The sequence below is a fragment of the Vulpes vulpes genome, chromosome 3 (assembly GCF_048418805.1).
Source record: "Vulpes vulpes isolate BD-2025 chromosome 3, VulVul3, whole genome shotgun sequence".
In the NCBI taxonomy this organism is placed as follows: Eukaryota; Metazoa; Chordata; class Mammalia; order Carnivora; family Canidae; genus Vulpes; species Vulpes vulpes.
In genome coordinates, this window is record NC_132782.1 from 124907344 (window position 1) to 124932668 (window position 25325).

At 40.8% G+C, this 25325-nt stretch overlaps 1 protein-coding gene across 3 annotated transcripts in view; it reads right to left on the reverse strand.

The window, feature by feature from the left end:
• Positions 1-14948: 14948 nt before the first annotated feature.
• The window catches only part of AGL (amylo-alpha-1,6-glucosidase and 4-alpha-glucanotransferase), a 73779-nt gene continuing 63402 nt past the window's right edge, over positions 14949-25325 (reverse strand). For all 3 annotated transcript variants that reach the window (XM_072754521.1, XM_072754523.1, XM_072754522.1), the window contains exons 32-34: positions 23688-23775; positions 23443-23576; positions 14949-17457 (exon numbers count right to left, since the gene is read on the reverse strand). In XM_072754521.1, coding sequence (XP_072610622.1) covers positions 17340-17457; positions 23443-23576; positions 23688-23775 — 340 coding nt within the window. In that variant the 3' untranslated portion in view covers positions 14949-17339. The remainder of the gene's footprint in view (positions 17458-23442; positions 23577-23687; positions 23776-25325) is intronic.

A 25325-nucleotide genomic window follows, 5' to 3' on the forward strand; every position in this document is an offset into this window, starting at 1 on the left:
CTATGTTGAGCCAGCCAGACGCACCCTCCACCTCCTGTTTAAACTGTTAAACAGGAGCAAAAATTACCACGAGCAAAATGAGCAAACTGAGGTCCGTGGCGAGGAATGCAATGCCTCTTCCTTGTTTTATCTGCGGTTAGAGGGAGTCTCTGGTTAGTGCTGCTTGTTAGTGGGAAGCCTGATGCTTCACTACATTTAGGAAAAATCATTTCTTGGGACGCCTGGGTGGCTCAGCAGTTGAATCTGCCGTCGGCTAAGGGTGTGATCCCAGGTCTGGGAATGGAGTCCCACATCGGGCCCCCTGTGAGGCCTGCTTCTCCCTCTGCCTGTGTCTCTGCCTCTGTGTGTCTCTCATGAATAAATAAATAAGATCTTGAAGAAAAGAAAAAAAAGAAAATCATTTCTTGCAGCCTTGTCTCTCTCTAGGACTCAGACTTACATACCCATGAAGAAAAATGGAAATAGTTGATTTATAAGCACTGAAATGTCCTCAAAATGCTGCTCCCTTCTAATGGCAGAGGTTTTTCTCAATTCTTACTGAGTTGAGTTCATCCAACTAGTTCCTCAGTCTTTAGGAATAGTGTTCCTAGGGAGCTCTGAAGACCGTGAAGGCAGGTTGGGTCTCTCCTACCATCACATTTGATGAGCCCTGACACTTTTGAACCTCTTCTCAGTGGAGACTAGGCAGAGCTTCTCAAATGGTCCCAGCGAAGGACCAATCCTTTTGGTACAGGAGAGCTTGGTTCTTGTCTCATGGAGTCGAACAATGAATCTCACGGACACAGGAGAGTGAATAAAGCAAAAAGTTTATTAAGCAAAGATACAGAGAAAGCGCTCAGGAGTGAGAGGGGTCCCGGCAGAGTTGCCATGGGTGGCTTGTAGTGGCAGTCCTGGGAGCTGACTGGGAAGCTTGTGGCCTTGAGCTTCTTGTGCTGTCTTGGTTTGAGTTAGGACTGGTGATCACATCTTTAATGGCTTACTTCTTCTTTGGGGTCTGGTTATTCTTTGGTGGTCACAGATGACAGTCATAAAAAGACACCCTCCCCGCCCACACCTAGGGCAGGGTGGTTTGGCTTGTCCTTTATCTCTGGTTTCCTTACACCTCAGCATTTTTGGGATTTTTGTGAACCTGTTTCCATGGGCCCCTAGCTAGTCCTGCCTAGCCCTGTTCGTCTCTAACTCACTTCCCCCCCAAATAATTTTGGACCAATACTTTTGGTAAAATAAAAAGGAACTGACAGAAAAATGTGATAAAAATCAATCTGATTGGGGTGCCTCGGTGGCTCAGTCGGTTAAGTGGCGGACTCTTGTTTTCAGCTCAGGTCCTGATCTCAGGGTCCTAAGATGGAGCCCCACGTCGGGCTCTAAGCTCAGTGCAGAGTCTGCTTGTCCCTTTCCCTCTGTATATTCTCTTGCTCTCTCTCTCTCTCTCTTTCAAATAAATAAATAAATAAATAAATAAATAATAGAATCTTTTAAAAAATCAATCTGATCAGGCAAAGCCAGGCTGCTATAAAATTTTCTAAGTGTTTGTACTCAATTTCATTTTTCTATTCGTAGACCTGTAATGCACAGTTCTTGTTTCCCTACACTGGTTTGCAGAGCACTCTGCGCAGCCTTGGTCTGTGGAGAGAAGGGAGGCCAAGGTGCAAGTGTCGTCTGCTATCTTGAGTCCTAGTTACTATTTCTCAGGGTTTATTTTTTTTCTCTCGGCTTCAGGTAAATTGAGAACAGGATTACCATCTTTCTTTCATTTGAACTTTAGGCTATGGGGTTGTAGCCCAAACTTTTCGATACTACTTTTTGATCACAACCGTTCCTCTAAGTCTCCTCCTCTCTCTTTATTTGATTGCTCTTTGGTAATGTTAACATCTCCACTGGAGAGTGAGACACAGTTGCACGAGCTCGTCATGAGCACGCTATGGAGGGGCACACACGAGTCGTGTCTTTCCACAATGGCAGCTGTATTCGACCATAAAGCAAAGTTATATCACAACTATAAGGCAGGTCCAGGATTCCAAACTCAATGACAATTCATCATGTGATTAAACTGGACTTGTCACACAGCACGCAGAGCAGGACAGAAGACAATCCACACAACAAACCAGGTAAGGGAAGGGGTGCAGGAAGTTAAGGGACCAAATGTGAACTCAGTCTGTGGGCGCGCCCTGGGATGAGCCCTGGGTCTGGTCCAGGTCAGCTCCTGGCACTTCCTGCTTCTGTTTAAGCAGTGAAGGATCTCAGTTCTGTTCAGAGATCAGTGGGGCAGAGCCTTGGCGGCAGTTGCCTGTTTTAAGTGGTCAGACACAAGGGGTCAAGTCTGAGGCATCTAACAGTTTGCTGCCAAAATCCTCCCCCTTTTAAAGGGGTTTAATCACTATTGGGTCCCTGCAGACTTCCTGTGGTTCCGCTGCTATCAGTTCTAGGGCACCAGCTGACCCTGGCCCTGCCATATCTCGGAGCTGGAGTACCTTAACTGCTTGCCTTGCTGCTTGACACGGGTTCTTGCTTGACATGAGAGGCTCCATTTTGCTCTCTACAGAATTAAAAGGAATCTTCAGCATTTGTAGCAGCGCTTGCTAGAAGTTAGGGTTAAACATGAGATTGAACGTGACTTGCGAATTTCATTTTACTTCAGAAAAATATTACTGTATACTTGATCTGAAGGATCAGCCTTCAGAGTCAGACTCAGTTGAGAGAGGACAGAAATAGTCTCTAAGCAGGTAATAGATGCGGGGCCACTGGACCTGACGTCACCCTCTTCAGCTCTCCAACCGTTCTCTTTCCTTTCCCAATTTTCTCTTTCTTGTGTGGGGCAGCTTTACCTCTAGAGCTTCTCTTTTCGCGTGTTCTGGATTTCGAATCATGATGACCTGAGATTTCCAATTTAGAAGAAATGAGGAGGAGGAAATTGTATAAGCCGAGCCAAATTCACAATTGTTTTGTTTATACATGTAAATCTCTGGGTCATGAATGTGAAAGCAATGCTAGGCCTGAAGTTTCTTCACTGTTAGTATCTAAAAACACTAACTTTGACTGGAAAGTAGGACACTCCAGAGGAATTTGTGATCATTTTGAGGAAAAACAAACCCACAAAACACCTTCAAACACATCCAGGATCTTACTCTTTTCTTCCAATACCAAATGGAAATGGATGGTATCTTAATTCTCTCTTTACAACTTACCTGAAGGGGAGAGGTCTAAAAATTCCAGTTTTGGGAATGCTTCCAGAAAAGAAAGGACCAAGGTTATGATCTCTCTTCTTAATAATAAACTGTCATTTTTAAGTATGGTCATGTCTCATATTAAAAAAAAAAAAAAATTCCCTAGACATTTGTGCCCTGAAAATCTCTGAGTTGAGTGAGAGAAGCTTCATCCAAAATTGGCTGAGAACAAAATAGGACACGATTGAGTTACTTTGTTAACTAAACAGAAAAGATTAAACTTATAAGAGTCATCAACATGCTGAGAGACATTTTATAATCTAGAGAAAACAGAGTTTGCCTTTCAGCCTCTTTGCAATGAAGAAATGTCTCCCATGTCTTCACTCAATTTCCTACCCACCTCTGACTATAGGAAATAATTTGAAGGCAGTGGGAATCTCAACTTCCTGACTCAAATTGCCTACCTAGAAATACCTTACCTCTTAATACTGAAGTAGACATTGTCATCCAAAGAGGGTTTATGCAAAGGTGTTTCTCATTTCTCCCATACTATTATGGAAGTGAAATTAAAATCTCTTTAGTGATTGAAAAAAAAAACAAAAAACAAACCACACACCTCAATTTTCTCATAAATTAAAACTTCAACCTATCTACTGTTAAAATAATATATAATTTTGGAGTTAGGGCCTTGGTTTCATTTTTCCCCATCTTTTCTGATATGATTGACATATAGCGTTGTGTAAGCTTAAGGTAGATAATGTGATATTTTGCTATACGTATATGTTGAGAAATGATTACCACAATAAGGGATTTCTTTTCTGTAAAGATGCACTGATGAACTTACTGATAAAGAGACAACACAAGTGGAGAGATTACCAAGGCATCACTAATGTAAAGGTGAAGAATTTCTTTTCTTTCTTTCTTTTTCTTTCTTTCTTTCTTTCTTTCTTTCTTCTTTCTTTCTTTCTTTTTTTTTTAAGATTTATTTACTTATTCATGAGAGAGAGAGAGAGAGAGAGAGAGGCAGAGACACAGGCAGAGGGAGAAGCAGGCTCCACGCAGGGAACCTGATGTGGGACTCATCCCGGGTCCCCAGGGTCACGCCCTGGGCCGAAGGCGGCGCTAAACCGCTGAGCCACCCAGGGATCCCCAGGAATTTCTAATTTCAGAGCTGACTTTCCATAATTGCCATTGCCTCTTACTGAGTGATCTGTTAAAAAGTCATTGCATTTCCTTTACAATCAGTAAACTCCTTTCCAAGGGTAATGTCATCAATCGCCATAGGCAAGTGCGACTGGGAATATTTGCAAAGTCTTATGCAGAGTGGACACGGGAGAGCAGAGGTGCTCAGGCCCACTGTTGATCCAAAGGGAAAGCGAAGTCTCATTTATGAAGGAGTCCATGTCCATGTCCTATACTTGATACTAAAGCTCCCACAGGGCAGCGGGGTGGCTCAGCGGTTAGCGCCGCCGCAGCCCAGACCGTGACCCTGGAGACCCGGGATCCAGTCCCGCGTCGGCCTCCCTGCGTGGAGCCTGCTTCTCCCTCTGTTTTCCATAAATAAATAACATCTTTGGAAAAAAAAAAAAAAACTTACTCTAAAGTTAGATTTATGAAAAACTTCATTTTTTAAAGGTTTTTACTTCCTCGTGAGAGACACGGAAGCAAACAGGCTCCACGCGGGGCGCCGACGCGGGCCCGGATCCCGCGACCCCAGGATCCCGCCCCGGCCCCGGCGCCCCGGTGTCGGGCGCACAGGTCCGAGTCAGGGGAGGGGGCGCTCGGCCGGAGCCCCGCGGGCACACACTGCCCCCTGGTGGCGCGCCGGGGCCGCCGCAGCCCGCAGCCCGGCTCTTCGGGGACCCTGCAGAAGGGCTCTCGGCTCTCAGAAGCCCTTCTTCTTCTTTTTTTTTTTTTAAATTTAATTTATTTATTCATGAGTGACACAGAGAGAGGGAGAGACAAAGGCAGAGGGAGAAGCAGGCTCCATGCAGGGAGCCTAATGTGAGACTCGATCCCAGGACTCCAGGATCACGCCTGGGCCAAAGGCAGATGCTCAACCTCTGAGCCACCCAGGTGTCCCTTTTTTTTTTCTTTTTTAAGATTTTATTTATTGGACGCCCTTCTTTTTAAAGTTAAACATAAGTTTAAGAACCTGGCAAAAGCACACAGGAGAATACCCAGGGGCCTGCGGGGAACACGGGCCCAGAACAGCCAGGCTGCAAAGACAAGCCCTGTGTGTCGGGGCCTGTGACGTCCAGGGACGATGATGAACCGGTGAAGCCGGAGACGCTGCTGCAGTATCTGCAGGACCTACCGCTTCTCTGAAGATCACAGAGGCCATTGGCATCATCAGCAAGATGATGTATGAGACACAACAGTGGTACAGGAGGTGAGTGAATTCTTTGTGACGCTGTTCCAGTTTGGGGCACCTCAGGCCCTGTTTGGGGTGTGCCGCATGCTGCCCCTCATCTGGTCTAAGGAGCCTGGGGTCCGGGAAGCTGTGCTCAGTGCTTACCGCCCACTTTACCTCAACCCCAAAGGGGACTCCACCAGAGCCAAGGCCCAGGCTTTGATTCAAGATCTCTCTTTGCTGCTAGTGGATGCCTCAGTTGGGACCATCCAGTGTCTCGAGGAAGTTCTCTGTGAGTTCGTGCAGAAGGATGAACTGAAGCCAGCAGTGACCCAAGTGCTGTGGGGGCAGGAACCCAGGAGGTCCCCGCTCTCCTCTGGAGCGCTGTTCCTCCGTCATGCTTCTTGGGACGATGGCTGGAGGAAAACCAGAAACTGTGGGAAGCAACTTAGACCCACTGGTGGACACAGGGCCGGATGAGAAGTCTCCGCAGGACTACCGGCTGGCCCAGCAGGTGTGCCAGGCCATCGCCAACCAGGAGAAAGCCTTCTCTGGGCACAGTCACCCTCCCTTCAGGCTGCCTCGGGAACACCGGCTATTTGAGCGACTGCGGGAGGTGATCACAAGAGGCTTTGTCCACCCAGACCCACTCTGGATCCCAAAGAGGTGGCCGTGGCCCTCATTTCCCAACTGGCAGAGGGCCCCGACAGGCTCCGTGCCAGGTACTGCAGGGCCGTGCAAACAGGCCCTGGGGAATTTGGGAGAAGAGCAGCACCAGGAGGGCCCGAAGGACGCCCCTGGGCTCCCCACTGTCCTGCTGATGAACCCGCTGTCCCAGGCCGGAGACGTGGCTCCGCAGCAGCTGGCGCGTTTGGAACAGGCGGCGAGTGGAGAGCTTTGTGGGCGCCAGGCTCTTCGGGAGGAGCAGGAGCAGAAGCCTAAGGACTCAGGAGGAGGAGGCCCTTCCGGCCCGGAGGCCACCGAGACCGCCGCGGAGGAGCCGCAGAGGCAGAGCTCCCGCCGCACTGCGAGGGGCTGCGGGACGGCGAGCGGCCCTGCTGCCTTCGCTCCGCTTTTGCTCACGGTCTGCAACGACCCTGGCCCTGCAGCGGCCCCGAGCTCCCTGCAACGACCCTGGCCCTGCCGCGGCCCCGAGCTCCCTGCAGTGGCCCCGAGCTCCCTGCAACGACCCTGGCCCTGCAGCGGCCCCGAGCTCCCTGCAACGACCCTGGCCCTGCCGCGGCCCCGAGCTCCCTGCAGTGGCCCCGAGCTCCCTGCAACGACCCTGGCCCTGCAGTGGCCACGAGCTCCCTGCAACGACCCTGGCCCTGCCGCGGCCCCGAGCTCCCTGCAGTGGCCCTGAGCTCCCTGCAACGACCCTGGCCCTGCAGCAGCCCCGAGCTCCCTACAGCGGCCCCGAGCTCCCTGCGGCGGCCCCGAGCTCCCTGCGGCGGCCCCGAGCTCCCTGCAGCGGCCTCGCTTGCCGGGGCAAGTCCTGCTCCCTGCGCGGAGAACCGCGGGCCTGGAGGGGGCGCACGCGGGCCTGGAGGGGGCGCACCCGGCCCTGAAGGACGCGGCGACGGCGAGGGGCAGGCGAGCGAGGTGGCCGCGGCGCTTCGGCCCTGCCCCCGTCACCTCCCGGAGCTCCGCCAGGGCAGCGCCATCTGGGACCTCCTCCCGCTGGGCGGGCGCCCGTCAGCCCCGAGGGGTGGGGCAGAGCCCTTGGGCGTCCCCGCCTCCCGCCCCCCGCCCCCCGCCCCCCGCCTCCCGCCCCCCGCCTCCGCCTCCGCGCAGCCCGCCCCGGCCGGCCCCGCGGCTGCTCCGGGGGTGGACGGTCGGGGGAGCCCCCTCGGGCTCTGCTGGCGGTCGCGGTCCCGGGCAGGGCTGGAATCGCTGAATTTGAGCGGAAGCGTCGGGTCCGCCACCGCAGGGCCTGGACGCGGTCGAAGGCCTGGAGGTGGCCGCGGGGTGCCAGGAGCCGCACCCACCGAGCCCGCCCTGTTTCCAGGGGCACCGGCGTCTGGCCTCTGCGGCCCCCCAGACGGTGACTTTGTCGCCCCCAAATCCTGCGGCACCGCCCACCGGCCTCCAGATCCCCGACAGCGAGCCTCCAAAAACAAACCCAGAATTGTCTTCTCAAGTGCTGAGTCCAGCGAGGACAGAAGATGGACACCAAGGAGGCCAGGCCCATCGCCGAGCACCTCTCCGAAGGCCCTGAGAGGTCACCCTCCCTGTCCCCGTCCCCGTCCCTGCAGGCGGGTGTCCTGCGGGTGGCCTTGAGGTCCGTTGCTCCTGTGAAGCACTTGTTTGCCTGTCTTCCTTCCTTTCTTTCTTAAAAGATTTTACTATTTTTTTTTATTATTATTTATTTATGATAGTCACAGAGAGAGAGAGAGGCAGAGACACAGGCAGAGGGAGAAGCAGGCTCCATGCACCGGGAGCCCGACGTGGGATTCGATTCCGGGTCTCCAGGATCGCGCCCCGGGCCAAAGGCAGGCGCCAAACCGCTGCACCACCCAGGGATCCCCCTTTCCTTTTTTAAAGCATGGTTCTTCAACTAGCCTAACTGAGCAGGATTGAGCTGCTTTTACTGGATGGTGTCTGCCACTCTTGTTTCCTACTGAATAAATGTTTTTATATGTTAAAAAAAAAAAAAAAAGAATCTGGCAAAAAAAAAAAAAGGGAAAAAAAGCAAGCTTAATTGTTTCCTAAGTTTTTAATGATGCCTTTTTGTGACCTTCGTGAAATAATGATTAGATGCTTTTTTAAAAAGATTTTATATATTTATTTATTATTATTTTTTATTTATGATAGTCACACACAGAGAGAGAGAGAGGCAGAGACACAAGCAGAGGGAGAAGCAGGCTCCATGCAGGGAGCCTGATGTGGGACTTGATCCTGGGTCTCCAGGATCAAGCCCTGGGCTGCAGGCGGCGCTAAACTGCTGAGCCACCCAGGCTACCCTGATTAGATGCTTTTTAACTGAAGAATTCTGTTTAGAATATAAAAGAATTACCATGTTCCATAGAAGTCCAATACTTTGAATAATTGATACCGTTTTGATTTGAATTCTAACTATCTTGAATCCCCTGACCTCTCACCATAGAGGAGATACTGTATCTTTGTCCAAATGATTGGAGAACCCTTTGTAGTTACAAGATGGCAAACGGCAGCACCCACATCAGGGAACTTGCCCAGTACCACCTAGTTCTTTTCTTACACCGTGGAATTATAGGAAGAAGATTGCTGAGTTAGCCATCAGGATGCCTGCATCTAAAAATCTGTTATGTTGGATAAGGCACTTAGATCCCAAGTTTGTTTTGTTTTGTTTTGTTTTTTTAGATTTTATTTATTTATTCATGAGAGACACACAGAGCAAGAGAGAGAGGCAGAGACACAGACAGAGGGAGAAGCAGGCTCCATGCAGGGGGCCCGATGTGGGACTTGATCCTGGGACTTCAGGATCATGCCATGAGCGGAAGGCAGGCGCTAAACCACTGAGCCACCCAGGGATCCCCAGATCCCAATTTTTTTTAAAAGTGTGTAAAAGGGGTTTGTGTGTGTGTGTGAGAGAGAGAGAGAGAGAGAGAGACAGAAAGAGAGAAAAAAAAAAGAAAAAGATTTGGGATATTCTAGAAGCCTATAACAATCAAGCTAATTATAAAATTAGGATAAACAGGTTTACTGATCAAACTGAGTAATATTCTAAAAGGATAAATTTTTTTTAATTAATTTTTATTGGTGTTCAATTTACCAACATACAGAAAAACACCCAGTGCTCATCCCGTCAAGTGTCCACCTCAGTGCCCGTCACCCATTCCCCTCCAACACCCGCCCTCCTCCCCTTCCACCACCCCTAGTTCGTTTCCCCGAGTTAGGAGTCTTTATGTTCTGTCTCCCTTCCTGATATTTCCCAACATTTCTTTTCCCTTCTAAAAGGATAAATTTAATGTAAATAAAAACAAAGACTACTTCACACAGTAGATGGTCTCTAAAACCTTAAACGGTAAAGCACAAAGTGTTAAATTCAATTACTGTTGAAATAATACAAGGGCTCCTTAACAGGTTGTTGTTGTTGGTTTTTCTTAATGGGGGAGGGACAGAGAGGGAGAGAGAACCTTAAGCAGGCTCTGCGCCCAGCTGGAGCCCCCGCACAGGGCTCCATCTCACACCCTGAGATCATGACCTGAGCTGAAATCAAGAGTTGTATACTTAACCCGCCGAGCCACCCAGGTGCTTCTATATAACAGGTTTTTATGGCAGAAGTGGGGAGACTTTTTGTGGATCTCTAATCTACAGACAGAAAAGTGTGTAACTCATATGTGTGCAGCTCAAGTACAATTGACCTTGTACAACACTGAGGTAAGGGGATGCCAACCCTGTGTAGTCAAAAAGCCACACAGAACTTTTGATTCTTCCAAATTTTATTTTATTTTAATTCATGAGAGAGAGTCAGGCAGAGGGAGAAGCAGGCTCTACACAGGGAGCCCGATGTGGGACTCCATCCCGGGACCCCAGGATCATGCTCAGGGCTGAAGGCAGGCACCAAACCGCTGAGCCACCCAGGGATCCCTGACTCTTCCAAATTTTAAATACTAATAGCCTATTGTTGACAGGCAGCCTCACCAATAACAAATAGTTGATTAACACATATTTTGTATGTTATACATATTATCTACTGTATTCTTACAATAAAGTAAGCTAAAGAAAAGTGTTAAGAAAATCATAAGAGCAAATACAGTACTCTAAAAAATCCACATGTAAGTGGACCTATGTCTTTAAAATTTAATGAATTAGGGACACCTGGGTGGCTCAGTGGTTGAGCATCTGCCTTCAGCTCAGGGAGTGATCTGGGATCCAGGATCGAGTCCCACATGGGGCTCCCTGTGAGGATCCTGCTTCTCCTTCTGCTTGTGTCTCTGCTTCTCTCTCTGTGTGTATCTCTCATGAATAAATAAATACAATCTTAAAAAAATTATTGCAAATTTTCTGGCTTGGTTAAAGTAAGAACAAATTTTATAATTCATAATTTTATACTTACATTTTAAAGACTCATTTAAATTTTTTAATTCACTTAAATTATTTTAAAAGATTTTACTTATTTATTTATTCATTAGAGACACACACAGAGAGAGGCAGAGACAGAGGCAGAAGGAGAAGCAGGCTCCTCCATCCCAGGACCCCAGGATCATGACCTGAGCCGAAGGCAGACGCTCAACTACTGAGCCAACCAGGTGTCCTTGCAATGAATTTTCTGTAGGAAAAGACATTGGGGTTTGAAGCTGATGGCCAAGAAAGAATTCTTGAGATGTCTTTGGTGCAAAACGGTGGTTTTATTAAAGCACAGAGACAGGATCTGTGGGCAGAAAGAGCTGCACCGGTGTCATGAGGGGTGGTCATCATATATCTTCAAGTTGAGAAGGAGTCAGGGAGATAGTACATCTCTAAGGAATTTTGGAAACAGAGTTTCCAGGACCTTGAGGGGGCTAGCTATTGTCAGGAAAAGGTCATTTATTACCATCTAATAAAACCTTAGGCTTAAAAAAAACAAACAAACAAACAAAAAAAAAAACCTTAGGCTTGAGACCCTTCAGGTATGTATCGGTGGGCCATATGCTTGGGGGATGATTATCAACATCTATCTTGGAGGGTAGAGATAAAGGATGTTTCCAAAGGAATTTTTATATGTTAGACTTACAGGATCCTGGGAGTCAGGCTGAGATTTGCCTTTTGCCCTTAGCAGGTATTAAACTGAGGCAGCTGAGTTCCTGGAGGAATGTCGCTCTGCCTGTTTCAAAGACTTGTCAATGGGCTGTAGGTAGTAAGGAAACTTAATAATTTTTCTTTTGCCTTTGTTTCCCACATCAGAGTTTAGAAAATATAAACGTTGAGCTCTTGTTTTCCCAAGATTTAGCTTTGGAACGTCAAAAAATTTTAATTTGGAGGAAAAACCACTGATTAAAATAAGTGAGTTCATTATTGTACATCTCTGCTCACATCTGGGAAACAACGAGTTCACATTAAAAATACTATACCTGGGAAGTGATAAGAATATTCTGTGTCCATTAGTCCTGATGACCATGAAACCAGTGCATCAGCCTTGGATTGCACACCTCGGCACCCTAATCTCACTTAGACCGCTGTTATTTGGGTTCTATCACAACATCAGACTTAATCCTGATATACTATGGGTCACTTTCATGAATGTTTACTGTAGGTATTACCTACAGTAGGTATACTGTAGGTATTACCATCCTCTTGTTTTTACAAACAAGAGGATGTTTTTGAAGAAACAAAAACTCAGGCAACTGATCAACTTTGGAAAGAACAAGTGTCATCATACCAACACTGGAGAGAGACTGGGCCAGATTACAGGGGATTCCAAATGTCCTCTGAGCAGTGATGGGATAGAATCAGTGTTCAAGAGAGGTTTTCCTCATAGTTCTATGAGGGATGAAATAAGTTGTGACCAACTCAGGAATAATTATATTAGTCTAAGAACAAGACAAGAGTGTGAACAGAAAGAGGTGATAGAAGAGAACCTAGTCAGGTAAAGTGAGACTTTGTGATCCATCAAATGTGATGTGCTATCAGCATGAATCTTTTTGTATAAGAAAAAGTGGCTAAGAAGACTTAGTGCTTAGTTTTGCACTTTCAAAATCTATCAGCTACAATCAATATTAGCAGTAAACATTTGCAGAGTGAAGTGCCATATCTGTTAGTGGCCTTCTATAGATATAACTTGCTTCTTTTAGGATTCTCCATGCCTGGGGGTGAATCCTGACTTCTTACCAAAATCCACAGGTAGCAACTTTGACAGCACAGCTGGTCATCTCTTAATTTTTTTTTTTTAAGATTGAATATATTCATGAAAGGGAGAGAGAGAGAGAGGCGGGGCATGCACAAGCAGGGGGAGAGACAGAGGGAGAGGGAGAAGCATACTCCCTGCTGAGCAGGGACACCTCCCCCCCCACCCATGTGGGGCTCCATACCAGGACCCTGAGATCATGACCTGAGCCAAAGGCAGATGTTTAACCAACTGAGCCACCCAGGCTCCCCTCTCTCAACCATTCTTATCCTCATTATCTAACTCTTTACTGCCTCACTTTGATAGGACATTTATATTTGTAAATGTATCCAAATTGTGTCACCAAACCCATGCTTGGCACTTGGGGTCTGAATATTTAGCAAGAAAAAGATGAGTCATCTTATTCAGGCAGATGGCTGCAGACACGGCATTCTGACCAGGTGATTGGGGGTTATGTCTAGATCTAAGCAGAACAAGATCTAATGTTTTCTGTAATCAGATGACACTGGTAACAGCCATGCTTGACCTATGGGTGGATGATGGCAAGAAATGTGAGGACAAGAACAGAAAACTGCAATTTTGAAGATCTTTGAGAGAGAGATGATTTGTTGTAGCAAGACCAGAGGTTGAGTCTTGGTTCTGTAATTTGTGTTGTGTGATGTAGAGCAAGACACTTTATCAATGTTCTCATTTATAAAATGAGTATAATACATTCAGTATAAAATTGACTATTATATGGTAGGGGTTCATAAATGTTTATTAAGTCTGAATTTTTTTATTCCAACTAATTGGCTATTATGTTGAACCAAAATGGATTACATACATAATAGCAACCAAAAACATAAAAATTAGGAAGAATTTCAGAAAGCTAAAATTTTTTTGAATGCAGACAGCCTATATTTTTAGATGAGATGAAATACTGTTAATGTCAGTTCTTATCACATTAACACATACTGTGAATATAAGTTTAGTAAAAATAGTAAGAGAATACTTTTTGGATATGTAAAAATACTTAGGAAGAACAAAGAGAGGGGTATATAAAACAGGATTTCAAAAAAGGAGAGTAGGAAATTAGTAAGAAATAGCTCTAAAAATATTAAAATAAGATATTATAAGTTAAATGAATAAATAGGCATAAATAACTAATATATCCCAGAAATTAAATAATTATAAAAAGGAATCACTATATATGTCATATTCAATTCATGAGTTTGGAATATAACAGTTTGGAAAAAACCTAAGTCATGTCTCACCTCATTTCTAGATCCTGGTATAAAACACATAAATATAAAATCAGAAGGAAAAACTTATTAAATTATTGAATGAGGCTGATTAAATTTTGAATAAATAGAAGAGTTCATGAAGATAAATCTGAAGATTTGACTGAAATTAGCTTTTGTAAGTTAAAAAACCTCTAACCAAAAAAAAAAACCCCAAAAACCTCCAAACAAGATAACAAAGCAAATATTAAGAAAAAAATTGTAGCCAAAATGATATAGTATCAGTATTAATAATTCAAGGCTTGTACAAATGGAAAAAACAAGCAAACTAAACAACCTGCTTGAGTTTATTATTTTGGCACATTGAGGATCTATAAAAATAAGTTTTGTCAAGTTTGATAAATTCACTCATAAAAACTGATAGAAATTTGGATTTCCAAGTTACTACACCTTTTACCTGAAGATAAAGATACGTATCTGCAGTAAAAATGAACGAACAGTAAGTAAAGGCAAGACTAGATGGATCAACTTGGGTCATTTGATGTTATTTTATAATTAAAAGTGAGACAAAAAGAAAAAGTGAAATGGGGTGCCTGCATAGCTCAGTCGGTTAAGCATCCAGCTTAGGTCATGATCTCAGGGTCCTGGGATTGAGTCCCACTTAGGGCTCCACGCTCAGTGGAAAGTCGGCTTGAATTCTTTCTTTCCCTCTCCCTCTGCGCCCCCTCCCTGCACCCCCCATCTCTCTCTCTCAAATAAATAAATGAACCTTCTTTAAAAAAAACATGGGGCAGCCCGGGTGGCTGAGCGGTTTAGCGCTGCCTTCAGCCCCGGGGCGTGATCCTGGAGACTCAGGATCGAGTCCCACATCGGGTTCCCTGCATGGAGCCTACTTCTCCCTCTGCCTGTGTCTCTGCCTCTCTCTCTCTGTGAATAAAGAATATTCACAGAATGAATGAATGAATGAATGAATGAATGAATGAATGAATGAATAAATAAATAAATAAAATCTTTAAAAATATAAAAATAAAAAAAACATGAAACAATCTTTCTGGCCACTTTTAGGAGGCACACATCTATGTCACATCTGTTCTGGCCTATAGTATTTGCCTTTAGCAAGTTAATAAAAGATAAAAAAAATTTCATGGTATAGTAAAAGGTTTCAAGAAATACCAGGTGAGTATATAGTTGCTAACAGATTTAATTATACATCAAGTTTATTTTGCTCCTAATTTCAATATGGCTAATTAAATAAATTACCAAACAGCCTAAAATTCTTCCTCTTCCTTTCAGCCCCCTCACATCCTGCAAAAAAAAAGTACCCAAAATAAGCAAGCCCTGAATAAATGGTAATGGTCAACAAATTAGTTAATTGGTAAATAATGGAATGAAATAAAATATGGTCCTTTAGAAAATATTTTTATTTTCTTGGCACACAGACAGAAAAATGACATTTTCTTACTAGATATAGCAGTTGAAGACATATTGGAAATGGATTACAATTTACTAGGTTATAATGTCCACAGATATGATGGCAGATCTCATGTTTCCTCAACTATCTCTGAAACTTATTAAATTATCATAGCATATTGGTTATACTGGCAAACTTTTCATGTTAAAGAGTCAGATTGATTTGGATTAGCAAAGAACCAAGGCACAGAACCATCATCAAAATGTAATACAATGGTACCTCATCCAACATCACTCAGGAATGAAGCATTCTATTTAAATGTTCTTTAGTCATATGACGTTTATCCCTCTAAAGTCTAAAACTGTTATTTTAACTACCTTTGATGAAATAAGTCTAACATGCCTTCTTAAACTTTAAAATAGACCATGCAGATAATCACAATGTTCTTTCCCTAATATTCCTTATTGGAATATCAACCACTTAATTTTCTAGTACAACATGATACTCTTAAAAATTACTGAGATGGGTAATTGCTCTACAATCCAATATGGCTATGCTTTAGAAATTCTCATTATCTATCTATCCATCCATCCAATCATTCATTCATCCCATTTAACTATCAGCTATCACTTGCTTTCATTAAATACAGTGGTTTTAAGTTATTTTTATCACCTTTAATAAAAGAAAGTATGGTAGAGCAACATAACTGCAAAAACCTTTGATGACTAATGGATCTCTCTTTCAAGGAAGGTTATTCCTTGTAACTGTATAAGTTAGAGAAGTGTATACATTGAACAATGAAGAAGGAAGGGACACTTGGAAACCAGTGAGTTTATAGATAGTGATCATATTACTATCATAACTGCCCTTAAATTTGTAGGATTTAATCTGCTTTATATTGGGAAACCAAAAAAGTACGCTAGTTAAAACTATTTCTAAAGTCAGCGTTGAAGAAGGGTGTGTAGGACACATTAAGTTGCATGAGCTTTTGAGTGTAGGAATATCTTAAATAAATAAAGCATCACATATTTTTGCTACCTAGAAGTTTTAATTTACTTCTTTTTCTTATTTTTATTTCTTAAAATGGTTGGGTATGTGACTTTTAATTGAGAAAAGTGTTACTGTACCATTATTTCATTAACTATAAATACACCACTGAATAATATTAAATAGCAATGAAAGGGTTTTTACAACTATTTTCTTTCAACCAGAAGTATAATGATTTTATATAAGTGTCTTCTTGAGACAAAAACAGTAAAACAATAAAAAATTCCATCTGAAGTATTATTCAAAAATATTAACTCATATAAAGGTTAAAAACCTTTTTCTTTTTATGACTTTGCAGAATTAAGGTCATGAGAAAAATTTTAAATTATTCTATCGAATTCAAGATAACTACTAAATTCATGTATTTTTATTATATTAAGATTGTTCTCAATGCTAATCTTGTCAATGTAGGTTTTAGGTAATAGGAAACTAGCATCTACTATGATTCATCAATATGCTTTTACAAACAAACTAAAAATAAGTTTTAGAAAATTAATATAGCATGTTTTTCTTTGACCAACAATGTATATTTTGAGAATGTAAATCATCTCATAGTAGGAAATAGGACCTCAAGATTAATTTTATAATCTTATAAAACAGTTTTTAGGAAATAAAATTCTTAAATGCTTGTGTTTTTTCATATATCCTATGTATGCATTATTAACATAAGCAAATTATAGCAAATATTAAAATATTAATTAAAATATTAATATTAAATACCCACCACACATTAATATATTAGTGAAGTAAAAGCACACAATGAACATCTGTGCTCCATTTCTGAATATAACATTGTAGATAGACACTTCCGTGATTCAATACTTAGTATTTATCAAATGCTGTGTGGGAGGTGCTAGTAATAATATACTAAAAGGTGAGAACATTTGTTAACCACAGTATATTCAGTATGTATTTTTACTAAAGAAAATATAATACCAAGATTTAAGGATACTTTTCCATTTCATTCATTATTACATTCTCATATTTCATTTTCACTTATGTACAGTAGATTACATGATTTTTATTTTTTAATCTCTGGATTTCAAATTCTTAATTTCTAGACATTTCAAGAATACTTCCTGAATTCAAAAGAAAAATATCCCATTGGTAATGATAGTTTTTCTTTCTGATTCAAATCAAAAGCTACTTCTGTCCATTAAAGAAAAAAAAAAACAACAAAAATGCTTTTAAAGTATTACCTAATTGGGCATCAATATCATATGAATGATATTTTTAAAATGACTCAAGTCTGTGCATATAAAGCATTTACATTATATTTTGACCTTGCATTCCATAATATAAGTGATTGTATACTTAATACATATTCATGAATCAACTATAAGTCATAGAGTGTTTCAAGAACAGTAGCGATTGACCAGGCTTGTGTTTCACAGCTGAAAGGACAGTATTGGCCATTCTCATTGGTCAGTTCAGGAAGTCCTTTCCAAGGGGATCTTAAAAAAAAAAAAGAAAAGACATTTTATGAGATACAATATAACACGTATCTTGTTTGGATTAACAAAATAGGCAATACACTTGGCATTTTTTCCTTCTAGTATAGAAAAACAATCATCTATAGCTATTTGCTACAAAATAAAACAAGATATCCTAAAGATCTATGTATATAAAGAATTTAGACTGAAATTATTCTTGGATATTCAATCTTTGGAATTTAAGACTTTGAAACACAGAAGATTCCTTTTATGTATTAAAAACAGAAGAGGGCAGCCTGGGTGGATCAGAGGTTTAGTGACACCTCTGGCCCAGGGCATGATCCTGGAGACCCAGGATCGAGTCCCATGTCGGGCTCCCTGCATGGAGCCTGCTTCTCCCTCTGCCTGTGTCTCTGCCTCTTTCTCTCTCTCTGTTTCTCATGAATAACTAAATAAAATCTTTAAAAAAACCCAAACAAAAAGAAGGGATGCCTGGGTGGCTCAGTGGTTGAACGTCTGCCTTCAGCTGGGGGCATGATCCTGGAGTCCCGGAATGGAGTCCCACATATGGCTCTCTGCATTGAGCCTGCTTCTCCCTCTGCCTGCTGCTTCTCCCTCTGCCTGTGTCTCTGACTTTCTCTCTGTGTCATAAATAAATAAATAAATAAAAATAAATAAATAAATAAATCTTAAAAAGAAAAAAAAAAAAGATTCTCTCAAAAAAAACCCCCAAAACCTAGAAGAAACTACCATGCCAAGCAATATATAGAGAGACAATTATCTTCTCAGGTCTAATTTTATTACTTTCACATGAAGTTTATGAAGCTCAAATTGTAATTATGTAGATGTATTACATTTGATTTTGATAAAATTGTAAAACAGAATAATGAAAATTAGGAAAGCAATGCCAATTAAAAACAATCTGAACTTCTTTTTTTAAAATCTTTATTTATTTATTTATTTATTCAGAGAGAGGGAGGGGGGCAGAAGGAGAAGCAGGCTCCATGCAGGGAGGCTGACATGGGACTCGATCCTGGGTCTCCAGGATCACCCCCTGGGCCAAAGGCAGGTGCCAAATCTCTGAGCCACCCAGGGATCCCACAATCTGAATTTCTATAGTAATCTCTCATTCTACCAAATAATTACACAGTATTTATTGTGCATTTATTATATTCTGATACTTAATGATTTATTTACATTATGTCATTTATGCTTATAGTAACCCTGTAATATAAGTGCCATAATCGTTCCTATTCATAGAGCAGTAAGAGGTTTACGAGGTTAACAACTTGTCCCAGGTCTCACTATCAGAACACAGTGTTGTTATCAAATCTATTCTTACTTTCAGTATAATCTCTTAAGTATGAAACATAAAGTTCAGAAATCCTGGAATGTCTCCTTTTTAAAGTTGGGTTATGGGAATGTGTTTCACCATTATGCTTTGTAACTCACGGCTCTAGGGAGAGTATATGTTACATTTTACTCTTCTGCAGGTATTAAATATTTTATAATTAAATGAAAAAGATAATTCCCTTAGGTAAATACGAGATTTTAGATAATAACTAATAATAATACCAGCTAGTTACCACATTTAAAAAGCTGTCACAGGGAAATAGAAAATAGAAAACTTGTTTCCAAGGGTTCATGCTACTTCACAGAGTAAAACGCCAAATTACTGAAGTTGGGTACCAGGGTATCGTAATCAGTTGAACTGTGTCTCTCTCAAAATTCATATGTTGAAGTCCTAATCCTCAGTACCTTAGAATGTTAACTTACTTGGATATAAGGTTGTTATAGATATAATTAGTTATGATGAGGTCACACTGGAATAGGATGGGACCATAATCCAATATGACTGGTGTCTTTATAAAATGGGGAAATTTGGTCACAGAAATGCACAAAGGGAGAAAGCCATGTGAAGACTAGACTTACGCTGTCACAAGTCAAGGGATTATCAGAAGCTAGGAGAAGGGCTGGGAGAGATCCTTCCCTAGTATCGTCAGAGGGAGCATGGCCCTGCCAACACTTTGATTTCAAATTTCTGTCCTCTAGAATTGTGAGACAATAAGACCATATTTAAACTGTTCAGTTTATAGTGCTTTGTATGGCAGTTCTAGCAAACTAACATAGTACTGAAATTAAGGGACAAAACAAACTTACGGAACCAATGATATGCTGCTCATAATTGTATGTGGAACTAGAACATGGGAACATATCCATACTGGTAGAAAGAAATCTTTCCCTTACTTTCCGAAAAATTCACTCCTCAAGTCATTAGGTGGGACAAAGAAGGTTGGTAACCACAGTTGGGGAGGAGAGGAAAGAAGGGTAGAAGGAATAGCACAAGGTGGGATGCCACAGCCTGAGGGCTATGAAGAGAGTTCACACCAAGGGTGGGGGTGTCCCAGAACCCAAGTGGTACAAGGAGGGAATCCACACATAAGTGTGACCTAGTGTGGGGCTGTCATGCCCAGGAAGGGTGAAGAGGTCATCTATGTCTTGGGGCACCCTGGCATGGGGTGTCAGAGCCTGAATAGGGTGAGTTCAGTCTATCCGGTAATGATAGCAGAGTGTGGGGAGTAGCTTACTCACTGTTGGAAAAGGGAATTACAAATATGAAAAGCTAAAAAACAAAATTAAACATTGAGTGGAACTGGTGTAGATGTAGGTTTTCAATACATAGAGATAAAAAAGTACCCAGAGATATAGATCTCTCTCTCTCTCTCTCTCTGTATATATTATATATATTTCCTAGCTTTATCTGCTGGAAGGCACAGTAACAATAATTCCCCAAGAGCAATAAATATACCAAGTATTTATATCTGTTTTTTTTAATGTATGTATATATGCATGATGTATTTATTTCTTTTTAAATAATTTATTATTATTATTTTTTAAAGATTTTGTTTATTTATTCATGAGACATAGAGAGAGAGGCAGAGACACAGGCAGAGGGAGAAGCAGGCTCCATGCAGGGAGCCCGATGCAGAACTCGATCCCAGGACCCCGGGACCACACTCTGAGCTGAAGGCAGGCGCTCAACTGCTAAGCCACCCAGGCACCCCTAGAATTTATTTTTTTAGAGTAATCTCTACACCCAGCATGGGGCTTGGACTCACAACCCTGAGATCAAGAGTCACATGCTCTATTGCCTGAGCCAGCCAAGTGTCCCTGGATCTGGGCTTTTAGATAAGATTCTTCACAAACACAAAAAGTAAACAAACCGGGGACAGAGAACTGCCCACCTAGGCTAGGGCAAGAAAAGTAAGATATGAGCTTAAAACATCTTATTAGGCCAGAAAGCAAAGGTCTTCCACTTCTGACAAACATGGAATAATGCAGACAGAAGCTCCCTTGCGCCTGAAACAATGGACAAGGAGAATGAAGCAATAATCTTCAAGATGCTGGATATTAGGCAACAAAGAACAGTGATCCCTAAGAAATGAGAAGAAAATGCAAGGAACCCTGTAACTACCATACCTTACTGGCTCGAGGGAGTTTCCAGGATCTGACATGGGAAAGGGAAAGGGTAGAGCCTGGCAGACTCCTGGAGTTGAAGAAATGGAACAGATAGTCCAGGAATACCAAGGCTGCTAGAATTTTCAGGACAGAGTACGAAAAAGGAGAGAACTCCGGAGATATGCAGAAGGTCCCACTCAACTATTCGCCTATCGATCAGTCAATACACAAGAGTAAACTAATGAAGGATGGGGAAAGAACTACCTGAAGAATTAAACTCGTACCTGACATTTACAATGGGTCAGGAACAGTGCTCATTTCTACCAGCCAGGTTTGAAAACTTCATAATTTTAGGGATATGGGATAGAGAACTCAGGCCATGACTCATTAGTGGAGAATAATTAGCTCTAGACTAAATCCTGCTCTGGGTCAGGCCCAACAAAGCTTAAAATCAAAATCTGAAAGGATCAAACGTTTGCAAATAACTGCATTGCAAAACAAAGTCCAAGAATATTTATAGAAATACAAAAAAGCTGATACCAAAACACAGGTAAAGAACAGGATAAAACAATCCATAAGAAGGGAATCATCATAAATGAAATCAACCCAGATACCAATTAGCAGACAAAGACATTAAAATAGTTACTGTAACCGTATTCCATATGTTCAAAATATTCAACAGAGACACGGAAGATATAAAAAAGACCACAATTAAACTTCAAGAGATGAAAACAATGTGTAAAACGAAAAATTTACTTAATGGAATTAGTGGAACATTATAGAGTAAGGATGAGTAAGGATGATAGCAGATTTACTGTCAAAACAATGCCACACTTCAATGCACTGAAAGAAAAAACTTGTTAACATTGAATTCTCTGCACAACAAAAATAACTTTCAAAAATGAAAGCAAAATAAAGACTTTGCTGACATATAAGACCTTAAAGAATTTATCAAGAGTAGGCTTGCACTATAAGACATTATAGAGGAATTCCTTAGGCAAAAGAAAATGATACCAGATGGAAATAGATATTCACACACAGAGGAACACTGGAAATGGCAACTATGTGAGTAGTTGCATAAGACTTTTTTCTGTATTATTTATTTAAATATCTAAAAAAAATAACTGATGGCAAAACAAAAATAGTAACAATGTTGTGCGGGGCTATAATGTTTGCGAAGCAAAATAGATGACAATAATAGCACAAAAGGGAGAAATGGAACTATACTATTTTAAGATTATCATACTATACTTGAAGGTATACTGGAGGGTAAACTATGATAAATTAACCTAAAGCAACAATTTAAAAAAGTAGCTAATTAGCCAACAAAGGAGATAAAATGGAGTAAATATATGCCAAATAATAAATATCCAGGGACCCATGGGTAGCTCAGCGGTTGAGCATCTGCCTTCGGCTCAGGGTGTGATCCTGGAGTCCCAGGATGGAGTTCCACATCAGGCTCCCAGCGGGGAGCATGCTTCTCACTCTGCCTATGTCTCTGCCTTCTCTCTGTGTCTCCCATGAATAAGTAAATAAAAAAATCTTAAAAAAAAAAAAAATCCAGTCCAAAAGAAGCAGAAAAAGAGGAAAAAGCTAACAAAACCCATAATAAACAGAAAACAGATTTCTACTTAATCATATAAATAATCACATTAAGTATAAATGGCCTGAACTTTCCAAATAAAAGTCAGAAATTATCAAGCTGCATAAAAAACCAAGTCCTCATTACATGCTTCTATGTACAAGAAACCTACCTTAAACATAAAGACACAAGTAGGTTAAAAGTAAAGGATGAAAAAATATATAGTGTGGTAAAAACTAATCGAAAGAAACCTAACATGCTTATATTACTATCAAAGTGAATTCTTTTTTTTTTTTTTAAAGATTTTATTTATTTATTCATGACAGACACACAGAGAGAGAGAGACAGAGAGACACAGGCAGAGGAAGAACCAGGCTCCATGCAGGGAGCCTGACGTGGGACTCGATCTGGGATATCCAGGATCACACCCAGGGCTAAAGGTGGCGCTAAACCGGTGGGCCACCTGGGCTGCCCTATCAAAGTGAATTCTGAAGCAAAGATACATTGCCAGTGATAAAGAAGGTCATTTCATAATGATAAGAGGGTCAATTCATGAAAAGAACATAATAATCCTAAAACTTCTGCATCTCATAATAGCTTTCAAAGTAAATGAAGCAAAATCTGTTTCCCCTCTGGCAACCACATAAGTCTTTAAATCAATTAACTCAAAAGGCCCAGCCTAAGTACTTACCCCCAAAATATCCACTATATTTAAAAAATCAAAGACTATTCCACATGTGTAAATTATATATCATGTCCTTAAATTAAGATAAATAACCTAAAATAGTTAAAGGAAGATGAAAATTATATCATTGAACTTGTCATGTTAAATAAGAGTAAAGTTTTCAAATTTCATTGAGATACCTAGAGTATATAGGAATGAATTTTAAGGAACTGTTATTTACCTAATATTTAATAAACTGACTAAACCCTAGATGAAAATTACATGCCCCCTGACGCCTTACCTCTCAAGATGAACATAATGTCGGGAAAGAATGTTTTTAACCAAAAACACAGTCTTGGCATTGGCCTCTGGACCCATCAATTTAGAAAAATATAATTTTGCACGAAGAAAATACCCAACGGGCCACAGCCACTCCTAAAAAAGAGGATTTAAAAGTAAAGGAAAAAAAAGAGCTGTGAATATTTATGAAGTTATTTGGAAAATAATTTCAACTGAAAACTCTGAAAAGAGAAACGAAATTCTTACAGGTCCTTGGTGATAATTGAAACCTTTAGCAAGATTGTAGTTGTCATTGTCTAAGGCATTGTCATAAATTCCACAATAAACCATATCACTGCAAAATGATTGAAATTTAGGTTAGAAAAAGATCAAATATTACATAAGAAGCATTAGAAAGATTTTTCAATAGCAAAAGTAAGAGAAATAATCAAATAATTTTGTCTTCCAAGTCTCTAGAATAAGCAAGCTCATTATCTATTTAACCATAAATTAGTATATACTGGATTCAGAATTTTTTTATAACCTGTCTTAAAAAATAATTAATTAATAAGTAAACTCTAGGCTCAATGTGGGGCTTGAACTCATGACCCTCAGATCAAGTCATATGTTCTACTGATTGAGCCAGCTAGCCACCTCCAGAATACTTTAACAACATGTTAGGAAATAATTAACAAATAGTTACTGGCTGATACTGAGAAATATAAAGTATTCAGGTATCTTGCCTTCAAGGAGTTAGTCTGACACTAAATATTGGTTAAAGCCAATTATCTCACTAAGCTTCTAATATATTAATGACTAAAATACACATAAAATAATTTGAATTAGTAAACATTAAAGATATAGTTTTATTATTATGTGTTAGAAAGGTTGCTTTTGAAACTTCTCCATGAAGTTACTTTAAAATTAATTAAAATTGGTATTTATCAGATTATAAGTACCAACCAAATAGACATAGAATATTTATACACACTTATAAACTAAACAATGTATTACAAACTTATTGTGACAGATAATTGAAGACAGTTGTTGGTCAGTTTAATGAAATTATTACTTTTCTTTTTTTCTTTTAGTGAGAGACAGAACTTGCCACATGAGTAAGCCTTAACTGTGGGTTTTAGTTTTGACTAGTGGTTCCTAATGCTTCTGAAAATTCTGGAGAACACCTCCGAATGTGGATAAGTATACACAAAAAAAGTTTGCATCTCAAGACTGAAATGAGTATACAGTAAATTAGGAAAATTCTACAAAGGTGGGGGCACAATATAGAAAAGAGGGTCTATAGATTGATATAGAAAGCAACTTAATGTTGAGCATCAAGCTTTAAAAGAAAATAGCAGAAGACAAACAGGAAGGTCATTAGAAACTCAAGAAAAAACAAAAGTTGGGAAAGAAATTAAAATGGCAAAATTATAAAATAAAAACAAAATCAGTTATTGGTTTAAATAAAAATAGTGGGGTAATTATATAGAAAGGATGGAAATGATTAATGGTTATGTGAGAAAAGAGTTACATCTTCAAAGAAATAACCAAATAATGTCTAATAACAGCCGCATACACATAGTATTTAGAAATAGGAAGAGAATGACTAGGAGTTAACAACTTGGAAAATATGGACTGTCTCTGAGAAGACAATTATGTCTACACTTCCAATGCCCATAATCATGTATTATTTTTACAATCAGAAAAAATAAGCATTAGGAAATATTTATAACATTAGTTTTATAAGCTTAAAACTCTTCTTGATTACTAAATAAAGGACAAGCATTATGAACACTGATATTTAATGAACATACAGCTGGTATTTTTAAAAACTGACATAATTTTAGAGAGTTTACTGACAAGCAAAAAATTATGACTGATGCAATACAATATCAACAACATTTT